The 20,728-nt window shown below is 36.5% G+C and overlaps 1 protein-coding gene and 1 pseudogene across 1 annotated transcript; both read right to left on the bottom strand.

Annotated features, from left to right (window-relative positions):
- Positions 1 to 1,826: 1,826 nt before the first annotated feature.
- Positions 1,827 to 2,896, bottom strand: LOC122431792 (annotated as a pseudogene).
- A 7,853-nt stretch (positions 2,897 to 10,749) lies between these two features.
- Positions 10,750 to 13,016, bottom strand: LOC122431962 (olfactory receptor 13F1-like). The gene is made up of 2 exons (XM_043453627.1): positions 12,103 to 13,016; positions 10,750 to 10,774 (listed from the first exon to the last, which is right to left on the bottom strand). The coding sequence occupies exons 1-2, from the start codon at positions 13,014 to 13,016 to the stop codon at positions 10,750 to 10,752; spliced, it is 939 nt and encodes a 312-aa protein (XP_043309562.1).
- Positions 13,017 to 20,728: the final 7,712 nt, after the last annotated feature.

Genomic DNA, 20,728 nt, shown 5'->3' with positions numbered 1-20,728 from the left:
TTGTAGTGATTCTTCCTAAGGCCCACTTGACTTCACATTCCAGGATGTTTGGCTCTAGGTGAGTGATCACACCATTGTGATTATCTGGGTCATGAAGATCTTTTTTTGCATAGTTCTGTGTATTCTTGCCACCTCTTCTTAATATCTTCTGCTTCTGTTAGGTCCATACCATTTCTGTCCTTTACTGAGGCCAATCTTTGCATGAAATGTTCCCTTGGTATCTCTAATTTTCTTGAAGAGATCTCTAGTCTTTCCCATTCTATTGTTTTCTTCTGTTTCTTTGCATTGATCACTTAGGAAGGCTTTCTTATCTCTCCTTGCTATTCTTTGGAACTCTGCATTCAAATGGGTATATCTTTCCTTTTCTCCTTTGCCTTTCACTTCTCTTCTTTTCACAGCTACTTGTAAGGCCTCTTCAGACAGCCATTTTGCCTTTTGCATTTTCTTTTTTTGGGGATGGTCTTGATCACTGCCTCTAGGTTCAATTCCTAGGTCTGGAAGATCCCTTGGAGAAGGGCATGGCAACCCACTCTAGTATTCTTGCCTGAAGAATCCGTTTGGCAGAGAAGCCTGGTGGGCTATGGTCCATAGGTTTGCAGAGAGTCAGACATAACTGAACGACCTGGCACACACACACGTGCTGTTATTTAGGGCATGTACTTGCATGAAGGTGAGCTAGTGTCAGCTTAAGGTCCCTACAGGCTACTTGACAAAATGGAACCCAAATCATCAGTACAATGGTGTGGCTTAGATAAACCCTCAACACTTTTGCTTTAAAAAGTTGACATTAAATAAATAAAAAATCATGAGAAAAAAGTATTTTTTTACCTACATATTCACCACTTTCAACACTCTTCATTCTTTTGTGCTGTCATATGATGCTATTTTCTATCCACTGGAAAAAATATTTTGTTTAGTTTGCTTATGGTAATTCCTTTCAGCTTTTGTCCAAAAACTTCCTTATTTCACTTTCATTTTTTAAAGAATAATTTTGCTGTACATAGAAGTGGATTAAGAGATTTAGTTTTCCTTCAACAGATTAAGGACAACTGCATTTCTCTGGGTTGCATTACTTCTACTGTGATGTATGCCATCTTTATTTTATCCTCTAGCTATAACATTTCTCCTATTTAGTTATTTTAAAGATTTTTTTTAGTGCTGATTTTCACCAATTTAACTGTGATGTGGTATAGCTATTTATATGTTTGTATTTGTGTGTGTGTGTGTGTGTGGTGTTTATACTGTTTGTGGTATGGTGAGCTTCTTGCATCTGTGGGTCTTCAAATCTGGAAAAATTTTGGCCATTATTTCTTGGCACTATTTGAGTTCTCCTACTTTCCTCTCAGCTACTGAGATGTCGGTTATATCTGTGTTGAACTGCTTGAAATTTTCCATGTGTCACTAAAACTCTGTTCATTATTTTTTCAGTCTCTTTTTCTTTATGCTTCATTTTGAATAGTTCTGTTGCTGTGTTTTCTATAATACACCTTTCCGGAAGTTATTTTCTTGGAGGGAGGGCCTTCTTTTAATGAAAGATCATGAAAAAGGCTGTTTTATTTTCCAAGCTTTTCTCTATCACTTCATCCTCAGATTCAGCCCAGGGAAAGGTAAAGGAATAACTTAGATGATGTGTACAATACCAGCTCATAGTCCCAGGTTCAGCTTTATTACCTAGTAGAAGTCCAGTCCCTGGAACATTAAAATTAATTGCTCCAAAGTTTAATTAAAAACACAATTTACAAGTATTTAATATCATCTGGAAAGCATTTCAAAGTGAAGAATGAAAAAATATATACATAATGTATAATTAAATACCAGTATTAGCTTCAAAACCCATCAGGTGCACACTCAGTAACATCAGTCTTTTTAGGTTCTTCAAAATCTTGTGTTAAATCTACAAAGTTGTTTCAATGACCAAGGAGGGGACAGAAATCCCCATTGCTTTTTGGACTCTATATACGCTTACCATATCACCTGGAGTTACTTGCTGTGCAAGTTCTTTAAAGTTATTGGTCACTTGTTCAGCGAGAGGTATTTCTCTGCACAAGGGACCCAAGAGAGACCATTTGGGGACAGAGTCTGGTGCTCAGACTCTGATTCTGGGCTTCCTGGAGCTCTCTGAGCAGTTTGGTAGTTTCACCAAGTTTTCACTGGAACACTTCACCTTCTTCAGAGTCAAAAATCTTCAACTGGAGCTCCAAAGTTTGTTCCTGCTTTCAGTGGTGTAAGCCTGTCTTGATTATTGAAGTCTACACACCCTGTTGGTTCAACTTCTGTAACCTTCATTTCTTTTATTATGTCAAGTGTCCTAGTCTGGTGTTCATCCTCAGGAGATGATGTGTCCAACTCTTACAAGTTTCTAGAATGTCTTCCTGTTGTTAAAATAGCCAATAAACTATCTGCCATAAGATATGGATAATCTTGGCATGTGACCAAAAAACTCATGGATGCTGAAATCACTCTAGAGATAGAGTCTTGCCCATAGGTTGACTAGATTAAATCAGAATCATCCTTGCTGATATTTGCAAATGTGGAGTCATAATGTGGCACATAAGGCTGTAGGGTCCATAATTCAAGTATAACACTGGACTTACTTTGTTAATTTTATCTTCTTTGAATCCCTGAAAAGTATTTATTCCAGGCTGAAGTCTTCCAGTTGTCATCTCCAGTCTCACACGGCCATAGCCTGGTTCTCCTACAATAGGATCCACAGGATAGAGAAGTCCCAGTGTTGTTGCTTCCATCTGATTTCATCCTTTCAAATTCACACTGACTATTAACAAGCCACCTGGTCAGCTTACCTCCAAATTCTGTAACAATGTGGTCAATCTGTCTTTCTAATATTATTGCTTTTAAATTTATCTTCAAGTACATCTTTGTTTTTATTTTTCTTATTGGGACTCTTTTTTTAAAAATTAATTTATTTTAATTGGAGGATAATTACTTTAAAATATTGTGGTGGTTTTTGCCAACCATCGACATGAATCAGCCACAGGTATACATGTGTCCCCCTGTCTTGAACCCTCCCCCACCTCCCTCCCACCCATCCCTCAGGGTTGTGCCAGAGCATCGGCTTTGAGTGCCCTGCTTCATGCATTGAACTTGCACTGTTCATCTGTTTTACATATGGTAATATACATGCTTCAATGCTATTCTCTCAAATCGTCCCACCCTTGCCTTCTCCCATGTAGTCCAAAAGTCTGTTCTTTACATCTGTGTCTCTTTTGCTGTCTTGCATATAGGGCTGTCATTACCATCTTTCTAAATTCCATATACATGCGTTAATATACTGTATTGGTGTTTCTCTCTCTGACCTGCTTCACTTTGTATAATAGATTCCAGTTTTATCTACCTCATTAGAACTGACTCAAATGCATTCCTTTATGCATTCTGAGTAATATTCCATTGTGTATATATATCACAACTAATAAAAATAAATAAAAAAATGATATTCATATATTATTCTGCATCTTCATTATTACTGTATTTTATTCTTAAATCTATAACTAAATATTTAAATGCTCATTGCTTATCATTTTGCTCAACTTTCCCCATTCATCTTTTGTTTGAATGAAGATTATCCTACCATCGATTCCAAAAGGGGATTATGAGTATAGCATTACTTGGGTCTTATATGTTTAAAACTATTTTTCAATAGTATTGATATTTGAAGGACAGCATGACTAGATATAAATTTCTTGGTATGCATTTTCTTTCTTAAGTGTTTTGAAAATGCATCTCCACTGTCTGATCTTTTTCAGACAGTCTAATGTTGGACTAATTCTTTGCCCCTATAAGATGTTAACTATTTTGTTTTAAAGATTTGAAGATTTTTGTATTTATCTTTAAACTCCAGTACAGTAGCTTTACTGAGATACATGTCAGAGTAGATTACGCTGAGCTTATTTTTCTCAATACTTAGTAAACACTTTCAGTATGTTATTTACAAAAAAAGCTTTTCTAGACTTAATTTTTAAATATTAATTTTATTTTCTTGTTTTATTTCCATTTTAGAGACTCAAATTTTATTTATAAAAGACACAGTATTTCTTCTTTGCCTGTGGTTCATTGGATATATTTTCTTGATCTTATTTTCATTCTGTTGATCGCTTCCCTTTCTTCAATGCCCTATTTAAATCTCATTCTAATCTATTTTACCTTGGCCACCTTTATTTTAGTCTTCATTTCTAAGGTGGCTTTGTCTTTTACTTATTACTTCCTGAGTTCAATCAATTTTCATTTCTTCCTGATACATTCCTTGATAAATTTCTTTTTAAGTTTTGAATTTCTGATTTTAAGTATTTTTCTCTAATGCTTATTTGAGGATATTGGTATCAACTTGTAGTATTGTTTTACAATTTAATTTGCCTCTTTTTTTTCTTTCTTTGAGGATAAGGGGCAGAAGTTTCCATCAGGTGAGATATTTTATTTCTCCTATTCTAATTCATTTTCTAATAGCTTTGACTACAGTCTGCTCTCACTATTTATTTCATAATTTGGATTCAGTTCAGTTTACTTCAGTCCCTCAGTCATGTCCGACTCTTTGCGACCGCATGACCTGCGACACGCCAGGCCTCCCTGTCCATCACCAACTCCCGGAGTCCACCCAAACCCATGTCCATTGAGTTGGTGATGCCATCCAACCATCTCATCCTCTGTCGTCCCCTTCTCCTCCTGCCCTCAATCTTTCCCAGCATCAGGGTCTTTTCCAATGAGTCAGCTCTTCACATCAGGTGGCCAAAATATTGGAGTTTCAGCTTCACCATCAGTCCTTCCAATGAACACCCAGGGCTGATCTCCTTCAGGATGGACTGGTTGGATCTCCTTGCAGTCCAAGGTAATCTCAAGAGTCTTTTCCAACACCACAGTTCAAAAGCATCAATTCTTCGGCGCTCAGCTTTCTTTATAGTCCAACTCTCACATCCATATATGACCACTGGAAAAACCATAGCCTTGACTAGATGGACCTTTGTTGGCAAAGTAATGTCTCTGTTTTTTAATATGCTATCTGTGTTGGTCATAACTTTCCTTCCAAGGAGTAAGTGTCTTTTAATTTCATGGCTGCAGTCACCGTCTGCAGTGATTTTGGAGCCCAGAAAAATAGTCAGCCACTGTTTCCATTGTTTCCCCATCTATTTGCCATGAAGTGATGGGACCAGATGCCATGATCTTAGTTTTCTGAATGTTGAGCTTTAAGCCAACTTTTTCACACTCCTCTTTCACTTTCATCAAGAGGCTCTTTAGTTCATCGCTTTCTGCCATAAGGGTGGTGTCATCTGCATATCTGAGGTTACTGATATTTCTCCCGCCAATCTTGATTCCAGCTTGAGCTTCATCCAGCCCATCATTTCTCATGATGTACTCTGCATATAAGTTAAATAAGCAGGGTAACAATATATAGCCTAGACATACTCCTTTTCCTGTTTGGAACCAGTCTGTTGTTCCATGTCCAGTTCTAACTGTTGCTTCCTGACCTGCATACAGGTTTCTCAAGATGCAGGTCAGGTGGTCTGGTATTCCCATCTCTTTCATAATTTTCCACAGTTTATTGTGATCCACGCAGTCAAAGGCTTTGGCATAGTCAGTAAAACAGAAGTAGATGTTTTTTTGGAACTCTCTTGCTTTTTTGATGATCCAACAGATGTTGGCAATTTGATCTCTGGTTCCTCTGGCTTTTCTAAATGCACCTTGAACATCTGGAAGTTCATGGTTCCTGTACTGTTGAAGCCTGGCTTGGAGAATTTTGAGTATTACTTTACTAGTGTGTGAGATGAGTGTAATCGTGCAGTAGTTGAACATTCTTTGGCATTGCCCTTCTTTGACATTGGAATGAAAACTGACTTATTCCAGTCCTGTGGCCATTGCTGAGTTTTCCAAATTTGCTGGCATATTGAGTGCAGCACTTTAACAGCATCATCTTTTAGGATTTTAAATAGTTCAACTGGAATTCCATCACCTCCACTAGCTCTATTTGTAGTGATGCTTCCTAAGTCCCACTTGACTTCGCATTCCAGGATGTCTGGCTCTGGTTGAGTGATCAGAGCATCGTGGTGATCTGGCTGATGAAGATCCTTTTTTAATAGTTCTTCTGTGTATGGTTGCCATCTCTTCTTAAACTTTAGGCATTTTCTGTATTCTGGTTGTGTGTGTTTGAATAGTTTTATCTGTTATCCTGTATTGTTTTTAAAGGATATGGAGGGAGAGTGGATTTAACCAACTCCCGTTATCATCAGTTACCCATGAGTATACATGCATTTTTAATTGATTAAAAATTTCATTTCTGAATGTATTAGTGTTTAATTGCCTAAGGTTGAAATTAAACATATTTTATGTATGAATTTTCTATTCTTCTTCCCAGTTTGTGATTTTTCTTTATTATTTGATTATCCATTTTCTACTTGGATTTCAATTAGAAATTGTTGAACACTAAGTGAATTGGAAATTCCTTTTATTTTCCAAAGAATTTTTTGTATATTAGGTTATAATCATTATCTCATACAAATTGCAAGTTTTTGCTAATTTCAATATCTTTATTATGCTTTTAACACTTTATGTTTATTATGTTGATTATATTTCCATGATGATTTCTAAGCAATTTTTAATAGAGAAGCTATTAATCTTATATATTACTGTGTAACCAGGTGGTTCTGATGGTAAAGAATCTGCCCACTATGTGGAAGACCTGGGTTCCATCCTTAGGTTGGGAAGATCCCTTGGAGGAGGGCATAGCAACCCACTCCAGTGCCTGGAGAATCCCCATGGACAGAGGAGCCTGGCGGGTGACAGTCTGTGGGGTCGCAAAGGGTTGGACACGACTGAGCTAAGCGCAGCACTGCTCGTAAAGGCATAAAGGCATTGTCTTCAGTTCAGCTCAGTCGCTCAGTCATGTCCCACACTTTGCAAACCCACGGACTGCAGCACGCCGATTGATTGCCGTAGATTTTTTTTTTTAAAGTCTATTAGTACTGATATTTTTTCTTCTCTTCATTTATACTCCTAAGCTTGTGTTACATGCATTTGCATAAGTTGCATTATTCATAATAATTAATGCTTATTAATAATGGCTGTAAAAGTTACCTTTATCTTGGCTCTAACTTTCCTAGAAATGATTCATATGTTTTTTTTTTTGATTCATATGTTTTAACATGAAGTATGATATGACTGTTGGCTCAAAATTATGTCTTTTATTATTAAAAATGTATTGCAACAGATTTGCAAATTAGCTAATGTATTCATAACATTAATAATATTTTCATACCATTTTATCCTCTTTTTTTAAATTTTATTTTTTATTGAATTATAGTTGATTTATAATGTGTTAGTTTCCGGTGTACAGCAAGGTGATTCTGTTTTTTTATATACATATACATATACACATACACACACACACACACACACACACACACACTTCTACAGTGTACAGGTCACACCTCCACAACAAAGAATTGTTCAGCCTGATTCTTCTCTTCTCTCATTCCCCCACTACATCCAAATCCCAGTAATACCATACTCAAGATACTATAAAATTTTTTTGTCATGAGCCATAAAGTTGTTCATTGCTTTGATAAAGTAAACATATTCCTGGGAATTGCTTTTAACTTATAATAAAAGAGAAGTGAAAAATCAAAGATGGAAAGGTTTTTATTTAAGCACTAGTGATAAAAGGCACTGATTAGAAACAATCTCGAATAGCAGAATGATAGGGTATATATTTCAAATCCATATGAATGAATGCATAGCTAATATAATCGTAATTAGGTGCAGAATGGCACCTGAATGGAAAGCGTCAAAGAGCGTGTGCCCAGATATGTAATCAGACACAGAAGATGAGAAGGCCACACTATCATCTGTCACTCTGCATGATGACAAATGGAGATCTGTAATACTGAATATTGTTGATATGATGACCTAGGGATTGACCTCTTCTCTTTTATTGTCTCTACTCACTACCTTAGTGATCTCATTGATTTTAAATATCATTCATATAGTAATGGCTCCCAAATTTCTATCTCTAGCCCAGACTTCTCTAAACACATGACTTGTATATGCTTCCATGTAGTTGTTATGGTTAATCGATAATTTGAACCTAACATGTCTAAAATGAATGCCTGATATTCTCCCACAGATCCACTTCAATTATAGACTTTCTTGAATCAGTGAGTCACAGTTCTGTCCTTCCCACTTTTCCTTCTGAAAACCCTGAAGCCATTCTTGATGCCTCTCTTTCTCTATCACCTATATCCAATCCTTCTGGAAATCCTATTTGCTCTACCTTTTCAGTTTATCCAGAATTTTACCATTTCTCATCATCTCCACAATTATCACGTTGGCCTGGAATGACATCTTTTTTTTTTATAGTAGGTTTCTTAAATCTTCCTGACTCTAAAGTTGTTCCCCACAAAATGATCTTAGCACAATATGTGATGATTTTTTAAGAATTTATAGTGATACTATGATATGTGAACATGATTCACATCTTAAAGAAGAGAGCTATGGATACCAAGTTGAGGTCCCAAACTCTTCTTTTCTCACTGTAGCTTCTAGGATCACTCTGTTGTGATTGTCTTTTACTGAAAGGAGGTCTTACTAAAGTAATTTATTAAGAAATAAACTAAGCATATTTATTTACTTAAACTTTTAATTTTGTATGGTGATATAGGAGCCCTGGTGACTCAGAATGGTAAAGAATCTACCTGCAATGCAGGAAACCCAGGTTCGATACCTGGGTCAGGAAGATCCCCTGGAGAAGGGAGTGGCTACCTACTCCAGCGTTCTTGCCTGGAGAATTCCATGGACAGAGGAGCCTGATGGGCTACAGTCCATGGGAATGTAGAGTCGGACACAACTAAGCAAGTAACACACACACACACACACACACACACACATGGTGGTATATAGCCTGTTAACAGACAGTGTTGTGATAGTTTCAGGTGAACACAGAAGGGACTCAAACTCAGCATATTTAAATGACCTTTAAATATTTCTTCCTCCTAGTGTATATAGAGTGTAGTTTTTAAATTAAATTTTGAGCTTAGTTTTTACTTTTTTTCTGTACACAAATGGGAACTGCGATAAACAAGACAGAATGAAACTTTGTATTTATCCAGTTCTTTGATCAGAGTCCCAAGTGTTTTGTGCTCAAACTTTTCACATTTTTAAGTGGATTCTCCCTTTCCCTAACACTTTAAACAAAGCTCTGCACTTATTTTCCCTAGATTCTGATCACTTCTGAATTTCTCATCTCCTTGACAGTTAACATACCTCCCCCTATTCTAAAAGTGGTAAGTAATAAGATTCAGTCTCTTTCGTTTAGCACTCCAAGTCAGAGTTCCCATAATTCTCACATAAGAATTACCAGGTGTTATAAAACATACGGATCAACAGATATCTCCTTTGGAAATTCTGGTTTGGATCTAAGTTGAACATTTGCATGATATTTTTAGCAAGCATTCCAGGTGTCCGTGTATTCAGGATGATTTGGGAAAGGTTCAGGATAGCTTAAAACAAGTAAAATAGCACAGATATTAGTATGTTCTCAGACCGTGGGAAATTAGTGACATGAAAAATAAAAGACCATATCAGAAATCATTTAAAATCTTATTCACCTGAAGAAAAGAAAAGCAGAGATATTTAGAACAAGACATTAATTAGACTTTCAGGTATCTAATGGCATGGTTAAGTTCCCATTTATTTTGTGATTGCAAAGTAAGCATTTATTTCCTCTGAGTTCACAAAAATATATTTGAAAACCATACATGGGAGTGGGCCACAGTGAGATTAAGACTGTGGAATCAAACTTGCTTTCTTAGAGGTAAAATAGTAAGTTTTCCACAAGGGGTTGAAGTTACTCATCTGTTGAAACTAATCGCCTGCATGAGTGACCCCTCCAAGGATGCTAAATATAAATATTGCAAAGTATGAACTGAATGCTAATGCAGAGAGGCAGGACTGGATGAGATACAGTTTGGTAAGCTGCTTTCTAATGAATTTGTCTCCTCTTTCGATAAAGAATGTTAAACAATGGAGGGTGCTCATAATGGAACACAGAATGAAAAAGAAGTAATCGAGATGCAATTCTGGTTTACATATAAAATTCTATCCTTGGAAGACAGAAAACAAAACATGTTTGAATCATGCGGAAATTTACTCCATCCTGGATCTACTTGTGTAGATAAAAAAACTCTTGCTGAAGCGCCTGAAATCTGAGAACCCTCTCTAGGCCTATGATGATTTAACCAGATGGGTTACAAGCCAGTTTATTGAGTTTTGCCTCTGGACATCTGGTTGGCCCATCTCTTAGGCATTAATTAGCTCATCCATATCCCTTTAAAATACAGACAAAGTTGTTGAAAAAGATAGCACATGCCGACAGTAGCTGATGAGGCATGAAACTATAGATTTTATTTTCACCCACATAAACAAATAAGATGAATATGTATAGGCTCAATGATTGTGATTACCTGGAATCAGTCTTTGTAATAAAATGATTGTAGAGTTTGGGTGGTAATAGGCTTAATACTTCTTCCTCATTTTCAACCAAATACCATCAGATACCATGGTCATTGTTGTCTGGTAGTGAAATGAAAATAAGGATGAAGGTCCTAATATATTATTCTGCTTTTATTCAATAGTACAAATCCCCTTTGGAAGGTTTCTGAATTAATAGAACTGTGCATCTAATATCTGAGAAAGAAAAAAAAATTCTCATGTATAGTAATGGTCCTTGAATTAAGAACACCAGCACAGTTCCTACTTGTTGAATTCTTTTCTCCTACATGGTTCTTTTATGAATCAGTTCACCCTCAACTGAATTGTTTCTCACAAGCTCTATTCAGGATAGAACCTTCTGTTATAATTATCTATGACTGTCTTACCATCTCTAAGTCTAAAATTCAAAGATATTCTCTCAATGCTAGCAAGAGTCACCTTCTCCATAGAATAAAGCCATCACCCACATATACTTAAGGGCATCTCTCTGATAAAGAGGAATTAATGTACATGTATTGGTCTCATAATTTCCCAGCACCAATGAGGATGGCAAAGACAAAGAAAAACTGATTAATATGAAATATTGGTGAAAATATAATTTATGTAATTTTGCTCACATTTGTCAAATATATCCATGAATCTTTTCCCACAATATATGTGTACATTAGTAATTTCTTTTGCAGTGTAATCTCTACAGGGTAGGAATATGTTCTTTCTCAGCCTTAACAGGTCAGTTCAGCATGCGCTAAGAAAAATCTGCAACATGATGTGTGTGTGTGTGTGTGTGTGTGTGTGTGTGTATTAATGAATTGACTTCCACATTCAGAGTACATTATGAGAATACTTTGACCTCATGACCACAGATGCTTTAAGGAGCATTTATAGATCCCCTGAATGCTTTTCCTTTACTCCACTTCAAAGGCAAGATTACTGTGTGTAAGTCCTTGTCATGATGTCTTCGCACATACACAGATATTTATTTATCTCCTACATTCACATCCTAAATAAACAAAATCATTCATATGGTAGTTTGTTAAATCTAACATATTTTACATTTTAACATTTAGAGTAGGAAAAGTTCTAAAATGAATGGTATCTTGGTTTTATGAATTATGATGTATTTATACTTTGAACTATATACACATTTATGTAAAATATTACTTCTTCATAATTTCAGACATAATTACTAATCATATGATGATAAATTATTTCAAGATATCCTAGGCTTAATATCTTACACTTTTGGCATACTAGTTATTGTCATAGTGATGCTAGATTTGAACATTTAGATGATATAGTGAATCAAATATGAAAAAATAAGCAATCATCTAATTTTAACATTATATTAATATTCAACAAATGCTAAATACATCTCTAGAAATGTAATCCATTCTTCCTAAATTACTTATGAATATCAAAGATTTTATTTACCAGGTAAATCAAGATATTGGAGTTAATATTGAACTCCTTTCAAAAATAGGTATTTTCCAGGATTTAGTTTATTCCACTTATTTTGCAGTTTTCTGGATGATGTTGGAGATTATACAGATGAATGTGCTTGCTCCCATATTACTTGAAGACAGAAATTAGGACAATACCAAAGAATTTCCTATCAGCAGTTTTTTCACAGCTGCTTTCACCTCTTTGTTTCGTAGACTGTAGATGATAGGATTCAACATTGGGGTTAATGCACCATATACCAAAGCTATAAATTTATCTATTTCCTTTGAATCTATAGCTGAGGGCTTCAGGTACATGGAAAGAGCTGTCCCATAGAACAAAACAACCACAGACAGGTGGGCTGAACATGTTGAAAAGGCTTTGCTTCGACCATCCACTGAGCTGATTCTCAGGATGTTGGAGAGGATGAATGCATAAGAGATACAAATTAGGAGCATTGGCATGGGAACAAGAAATATGGTGAATACCAGTATGATTAACTGCACTTTGGAAGTGTCCACACAAACCAGTTTTAAGACAGCAAGAATCTCACAAGCAAAATGATTGATGACACTATGACCACATAGAGACAACTGCAACACAGACACTGTTTCCACCAGGGCAGTGAAGCAGCCTGTCACCCAGGAGCCTGCCGCAATCCTCACACAAACCCTCTTGTTTATGATAATGGGGTACCTTAGAGGGTTGCAGATGGCCACGTATCGGTCATAGGCCATCATAGACAGGAGCACACACTCAGTGGAGCCCATGGCCAGAGAGAAGTACATCTGAGCAGCACATCCTAAGAATGAAATGGTGTTTTCCCCTGACACAAAGTTTATCAGCATTGGAGGGAAAGCAGAAGAGGTGTACCAGATGTCTAAACAGGAGAGATTGCTGAGGAAGAAGTACATAGGTGTGTGTAGGTGGGAATCGAAGATAGTGATGGAGATCAGAATCATATTTCCCAGCAAGGTGATCAGGTACATCAGCAAACACAGTACAAATATGATGATCTCAACTTTGGGGTAGTGGGAAAATCCCAGGAAGAAAAACATTGTTACAGATGTCAGATTTGCCTGGAACATTTTATTATGTCAAGGTCATTAGTATATACACATAGAAAGATTATCATCACATATCATATATAAAACACAAAATCTTCTCCATTTTTATTTTCTGGTATTTTTTCTTCACATCAACTTGTGGTATGTGCTTAACTGCTTCTCTTGCTTGGTAATAGTATTATTAATATGTATTCGAAGGAATTTATCATCAGTAAGGAAAATTTCAAGTAGGGAGCCACAGATAAAGTATCTTCAAGATTTTCTTTTTGCTGTAATATTTTTTAAAGGTAAAGTTGGGGAAGGGCAAGGTTTATTACATAAATATCATGAGATCTTGAGGAAAGAAAATCTTATAGAGTCTTTCTTTGTCCAAGACCACATCTGTAACTGATAGATGGTGAAGACATCAATTTACCTCTGAACCACTGGGATGATTTTATTCTCATAGCTGGCTAACAGTCTTCTTACTTGGGAGTTTTTCTGCTTTCCAAGTTCAGTATCTTCTGCCAAAATAATTTTGGGAGATTCATTTAGTAAAAATGATTACTGCAACCAAAGATTAATTAACTGAAAAGCTTGAAAGTTAAACAAGTCCAGGCTTTCCATTTTAAGCCCAGGAAAATGGTGATAGATATTCTCATGGTGGGACATATAGCAAACATTTCCTTCATATAGCCAGAATTGCCTTGACATTTGTGCTCCAGAAACATCCTCCAAAGGACCATCCTTTCACTTTGTAAGGCAATTTAAGTTTTTTGTTGCTTGTGAAAAGTTTATAATTCATGCAGCAAATTAAAGTTATACATCTCTTTGCACAGGATGACAAATTCTGAAACTCCAGGGACAATGTCCCATGGATCCAATTATAGGTAGTAGCTGATCTGCTCTAATTGTTGTGTTATTCAAATAAGAAATAAACTTTTTCCTATCTATGCTGACTTTGGGAAGGGGAACTCTGCTCTGTTCCTAATTGTGTTATTAAATCAGTCAGTCAGGTTTTCAGTTTTCACTGTTTCTGTCTTTGTTTGACTATGGCAGTGTTGATTGTCTTTCTCATTTAGGCAAGATTCACTGCAACCATAATATAAACAGTTGACCCAAAGGGAGAAAACAGATTGACTGACATCTGGCCCAGAGTCCCATTTCTGACTCACTTGTTCAGTTCCTGTAGACCAAGGCTTGTATGGCTCCAGGTAAATCACTTAGGTTGACCTGACTGTGTCTAGGAGTGAATGTCAGGAGAGAACTGAACTTTAGGAATACATTCAGAGAAGTTAAATGGAGGCAGTGACCAAGACTGAGGAAGGTTGCCAAACGGACTCCCTGTTATATATAAAGCACCAAACCACACTTCTGCTTTGGAATTACATTAACATACACTGAAATGAAAAGAAATTTAGAACCTCCATGATAATTTCTGTCTGAAAAAGAAGTTGCCAAAATTTTGACAAGTTTTCTCATGCTTACGAGTCTGTATTTTTCCCTATCTCCAATAATAGCAATAGCATTTGCTCACATACTTAAGCCAAAAATCTAGAAATAATCTTTGAGTTCTTTCCCCCTCTCTTATTACATGCTCAGCTCAGAAGGAAGTCTGTCAGATCTTCCTGAAAAGTACATCTTAGACTTCCAACTTCTACTGATGATGAAGTTCTTGTGGCAGAGTAGCTTAGATCAGACTAACCCTCATGCTACTAACAATTATAAACTCCAAATCAAGTATAAAATAGCAGCTATTTCATGGCATTTAAAAGTGATCAAAATCAGGCAGAACAGAAGGGAATTCAATTCATAAAAGATATGAATCAGACTGGGTGATATCAACAGGGTTCTCCCCGGTCCATGTAGAAGATGGTACTCAAGCAAAAAGTAGCAGCCCTTATCTGAGAAATCAGATCAGCATTTGTGAAATAATTTACCACAGATAGGGACTCGAACCCATGTGCTGGGACTCAAACCCAGCCAAAACCCTGCTTGGCATTTGAACCCACATGGCTTGGACTCAAACCCAGTCAAAACCCACAGTACCTGGTTTCAGGAGCTAATGAAACTCAGGTTCTTAATGTCTCACTGCAGAAAGAATTCAGTGAGAGACAGAGTGATAGGTAGGAAGTGGATTTATTCAGATACAGAGAAGCACACTCCACAGACAGAGTGTGGGCCATCACAGAGGGCAAATGCAGCCCTGAAATTTGGCATGGTTAGTTTTTACAGGCTGTGTCATTTCATATGCTAACGAGTGGGTGGATTATTCCAACTGTTTTTGGGAAGGGGTGGAGATTTCCAAGATTTGGGCCACCGCCCACCCACTTGGTCTTTTAACAGTGCCTTGGAACTCTCACGGCACCTCTGGATGTGTCATTTCACTTGCTGATTGAGGTCTAGTCTTATCTGCCATCTTGGTCCCATTTCATTCTAATTGATTTTATGTTGTGTCCTTGGACTACGTCATTCTTTCAAAAGTTGTGCCCTGCCCCTTTCCCTCCTGTTACATTTGGGGCTGCCAGAGTAACTGGAAATTTAGGGATAAATCTTGGGAAAGAGGGAACCATAAATTGGGAACCTAAACTTTGTGTAAAATCTCTCATCTGACTGAGCATTGAATTGGGCATGAAGAGAGTGAGACTTCTTAGAACCCAAGTGCACGCTAAGTTGCTTCAGTTGTGTCTGACTCTTTGAAACCCTATGGACTGTAACCTGCCAGGCTCTTCTGTCCCTGAGATTCTCCAGACAAGAATACTGGAATGGGTTGCCATGCCCTCTTCCAGGTGATCTTCCTGACTCAGGGAACAAACCCACAGCTCTTATGTCTCCTGCGTTGGCAGGCAAATTTTTACCACTAGTGCTGCTTGGGAAGCCCATTAGAATCCAAGGGAAAATGACAATTAGAAGGATAGAGAGTTGAACAGAGATTTAATGAGAAGCTGGTAGCTGGGGAGACAGAGTTTGGCATTCAAATCCCATCAAAAAGAAAGACTTGGTAAATACTTTTAGATTTCCGTAGAAACCCTAGGTGTCTTTTCATGCATCAAACAGGCATACTGGCCCAAATAATGGGTGTGGTCCTACGTGATATCTGCAGCTATGTCACAGAGAACATTTAAGAAGCATCATGTATTATACCCCAGTGCATTGTGTAGCATATGAAAAGTTCTTCAGAGAGTCATGTATTATAGATGAATGTATAACCACAGAAGGGTTTATTTACAATAAATGATTTTTTATCTAGTAACACTCTGAAAAGGGCAGTGAATAGATAAGTTCAGTTCATTCCAACAAACATCATTAATCTCTGCTCAGAAATCCAGTTGATGAGGGGCCTATTCCAGATAGCCTGTCTTTTTTTCCCCTCTCTCCAAAGAGATTCCCCTGGTAAAGGAACTGAGTAGATCACTGACAAGTTGCTTTAATTCCTTCATCCTTAAGCAACTGAAAATTTCTGTCATAAAGTTTTTACAATTTACATTGAGGCTTGCTACCTGGAAGAAAAGTTATTACCAACCTAGACAGCATATTAAAAAGCAGAGACATTACCTTGCCAACAAAGATCCATCTAGCCAAAGCTATGGTTTTTCCAGTAGTCTTGTATGGATATGAGAGTTGGACTAATGATAACCCTATATGCAAAACAGAAAAAGAGACACAGATGTACAGAACAGAATTTTGGACTCTGTGGGAGAAGGCGAGGGTGGGATGTTTTGAGAGAACAGCATCGAAACATGTATATTATCTATGGTGAAACAGATCACCAGCCCAGGCTGGATGCATGAGACAAGTGCTCAGGCCTGGTGCACTGGGAAGACCCAGAGGGATCGGGTGGAGAGGGAGGTGGGAGGGGGGATCGGGATGGGGAATACATGTAAATCCATGGCTGATTCATGTCAGTGTATGACAAAAACCACTACAATATTGTAAAGTAATTAGCCTCCAACTAATAAAAATAAATGGGGAAAAAAAAATAAAGGAAAGCTGAGCACTGAAGAACTGGTGCTTTTGAACTGTGGTGTTGTAGAAGACTCTTGAGAGCCCCTTGGAGAAATCCAACCAGTCCATCCTAAAGGAAATCAGTCCTGAATATTCACTGGAAGGACTGATGCTGAAGCTGAAACTCCAGTTCTCTGGCCTGATGTGAAGACCTGACTCATTTGAAAAGACGTTGATGCTGGGAAAGATTGAAGGCAGGAGGAGAAGGGGATGGCAGAGGATGAGATGGTTGGAAAGCATCACCGACTCAATGGACATGAGTTTGAGCAATTCCAGGAGTTGGTGATGGACAGGGAGGCCTGGCATGCTGCAGTCCATGGGATCGCAAAGAGTCAGACATGACTGAGTGACTGAACTGAACTGAACAACATAGAGTGAAAGAAATTAAAGAACCATACTGTAACCCAAAAACCCCACTATAAGTTCTAAAATTAAATTTAGCTTAAAAGCTAATAGATGGAATGCAATGGAATAAAATAATAATTTAAAACTTCACTCAAAAATGCAGAAATAGGAGAAAACAGGTAAGAAAAATGGAAGGGAAATCAAATAGTAAGACAATGGATTTAAACTAAAACATATTAATCATTACATTGACTATAAATACTAAAAACTCCAGTTGAAAGACAGAGATGATGTGACTGGATATAAAAAAGAAAGATACAACTTTGTTGTTTTTAAAACTACACTTTGTATAAAGATGCAGAGAGGTTGAAAGTAAAAAGATAAAGTTATAACAATCAAAGACTAAATAAAAACTAGAATGGCAGGCAAATTCACTTCAAGAAATAGAGTATTGCCAGAAATAAATGATAAAATGGTCAAAGCATTAAGAAAACATCAAAATAAAAGCTAAGTATATATGTGGATAATAGCATAGCTTCAAATCTATGAAGCAAGAATCAACACAGCTAAAGGGAAAATAGGCAAATCTATGGTTATATCAGGAAAATTTTAAAACTTCCCTTCAATAATTGGTAGAGTATGTAAATAAGAATTTAGTGTGGATTTAGAAAATTGAAGAAAATCATCTTCCCTGGTGGCTCAGATGGTAAAGCGTCTGCCTACAATGTGGGAGATCTGGGTTCAATCCCTGAGTTGGGAAGATCTCCTGGAGAAGGAAATGGCAACCCACTCCAGTATTCTTGCCTGGAAAATCCCATGGATGGAGAAGCCTAATAGGCTACATACAGTCCATGGGGTCGCACAGAGTCGGACACGACTGAGCGAATTCACTTTCACTTTTAGAAAATTGAAAAATATTGTCAAACAAATTGATTCATTAAAATTTATAAAACACTATTCCACAGTTGCAGGATATATAAATTTTTCAAGTGAATATGGAATGTTCACCAAGATACATATATGCTGGTTCAAAAAAACTCAATAAATTTCAAAACACTGAAAATATATAGATGTTTTCTGACCACTACAGAAAGAAATTTTAAGCGAATATAAAAATAATACCTAGAAAACTCTAAAATACTTGTACCTTAAGCAGTGCACTTCTAAATAATGTCTCAAGCAAGAAATCACAAGGGAAACTCAAACATATCTTGAGTTAAATGATCATGGAAATAGAATATGTCAAAATTTGTGGGATGCAGCTAAATCAGTGTTTAGACAGGAAGGAATAGTGTTAAATGACTATACTAAGAAAGAAGAAAAGTTTTAGGTCAGTTACCTGAAATTTCAACTAAGGCTGAAAAAATAAGACCAAAGTAACTCAAAGTGAGTAGAAGGAAATAATGAAGAGCAGAAACAAATGATTAGAAAGCAACACCCCCCAAAATAGAGAAATGAACAAAGCCAGAAGTCGGCTAGTTAAAAAGATTAATGAAGAGGATAAACCTCTAGCTAACTCATTAAGAAAAAAATGTGAAAGCACAAATTAAACACTTCAGGAATGAAAAGGAGATAGTACCACAACCTGGATAGCTTTGGTAGTGAATTTTGTCAATGTTAAGAGTAAACAATATTAATCTTTCAGAACCATTTATATGAACTCAGAAAAGAAGATAAACTTCCAGCTATCAGGAGAGAACACCTATGAGTCTTTTTTATGAGGTCATCAAACTCTGGTACTAGCAAAACCTGATGAGAATATTATGATCAAAGCAAATTATGATCAAAGTAATTTTAGTGGCTGTAGACTCAATAACTATCAATAAAATATTAGTAAGTAGTACCCACCATATCAAAAAGGTTTCAAAAGAGTATATCATGAATGAGAGTGTGTTATACAAAAGAGGAAAGGTTTAATATCTGAATGTAGCCAATTAATTTTATCATTTTAATAGAATAGAGGAAAAAATTCTTATGACTATGTCCATAAATACAAATAAAACATTTTTACAAAAATTCAAACTTTACTTACGAAAGTAAAATCTTATAAAATCTCTCTGCAAACTAACAGTAAAAGAATACTTTTATAAGGACCTCAAAATATAGTAAAATAAGAGTTTTCAGAGCTTGTCCCCTCACAGAAACATCAGTTTGAGTAACTATCTACAGATGAAAATGCCTTCACAAGAGTTAAGGATTCAAAGTGAGAGATTAAAGATTGGAAAACCTGCTGTGATTCATGTCGGAGAGTGTTTTGCCTATGTTCTCCTCTAGGAGTTTTATAGTTTCTGGTCTGACATTTAGATCTTTAATCCATTTTGAGTTTATTTTTGTGTATGGTGTTAGAAAGTGTTCTAATTTCATTCTTTTACAAGTGGTTGACCAGTTTTCCCAGCACCACTTGTTAAAGAGGTTGTCTTTTTTCCATTGATATCCTTGCCTCCTTTGTCAAAGATAAGGTGTCCATAGGTTCGTGGATTTATCTCTGGGCTTTCTATTCTGTTCCATTGATCTATATTTCTGTCTTTGTGCCAGTACCATACTGTCTTGATGACTGTGGCTTTGTAGTAGAGTCTGAAGTCAGGCAGGTTGATTCCTCCAGTTCCATTCTTCTTTCTCAAGATTACTTTGGCTATTCGAGGTTTTTTGTATTTCCATACAAATTGTGAAATTATTTGTTCTAGTTCTGTGAAAAATACCGTTGGTAGCTTGATAGGGATTGCATTGAATCTATAGATTGCTTTGGTTAGAATAGCCATTTTGACAATATTGATTCTTCCTATCCATGAACACGGTATATTTCTCCATCTGTTTGTGTCCTCTTTGATTTCTTTCTTCAGTGTTTTATAGTTTTCTATGTAAAAGTCTTTTGTTTCTTTAGGTAGATATACTCCTAAGTATTTTATTCTTTTTGTTGCAATGGTGAATGGTATTGTTTCCTTAATTTCTCTTTCTGTTTTTTCTTTGTTAGCATATAGGAATGCAAGGGATTTCTGTGTGTTAATTTTATATCCTGCAACTTTACTATATTCGTTGATTAGCTCTAGTAATTTTCTGGAAGAGTCTTTAGGGTTTTCTATGTAGAAGATCATGTCATCTGCAAACAGCGAGAGTTTCACTTCTTCTTTTCCTATCTGGATTCCTTTTACTTCTTTTTCTGCTCTGATTGCTGTGGCCAAAACTTCCAACACTATGTTGAATAGTAGTGGTGAGAGTGGGCACCCTTGTCTTGTTCCTGATTTCAGGGGAAATGCTTTCAATTTTTCACCATTGAGGGTAATGCTTGCTGTGGGTTTGTCATATATAGCTTTTATTATGTTGAGGTATGTTCCTTCTATTCCTGCTTTCTGGAGAGTTTTAATCATAAATGGCTGTTGAATTTTGTCAAAGGCTTTCTCTGCATC

The sequence above is a fragment of the Cervus canadensis genome, chromosome 30 (assembly GCF_019320065.1).
Source record: "Cervus canadensis isolate Bull #8, Minnesota chromosome 30, ASM1932006v1, whole genome shotgun sequence".
Taxonomy (NCBI): domain Eukaryota; kingdom Metazoa; phylum Chordata; class Mammalia; order Artiodactyla; family Cervidae; genus Cervus; species Cervus canadensis.
Note: the sequence above shows the minus strand (reverse complement) of the source record. Positions and strands in the feature narration are given on the sequence as shown.

Bases quoted from the DNA above. Each gene is read 5' to 3' on its own strand.
- LOC122431962 (XM_043453627.1), bottom strand. From the start codon at position 13,016: ATGTTCCAGGCAAATCTGACATCTGTAACAATGTTTTTCTTCCTGGGA. The intron at 10,775-12,102 runs GATAGGAAATTC...AAAAGAACCATG, and splicing joins GCAGCTGTGAAAAAACTGCT to TAGGAGAAAAGAATTCAACA.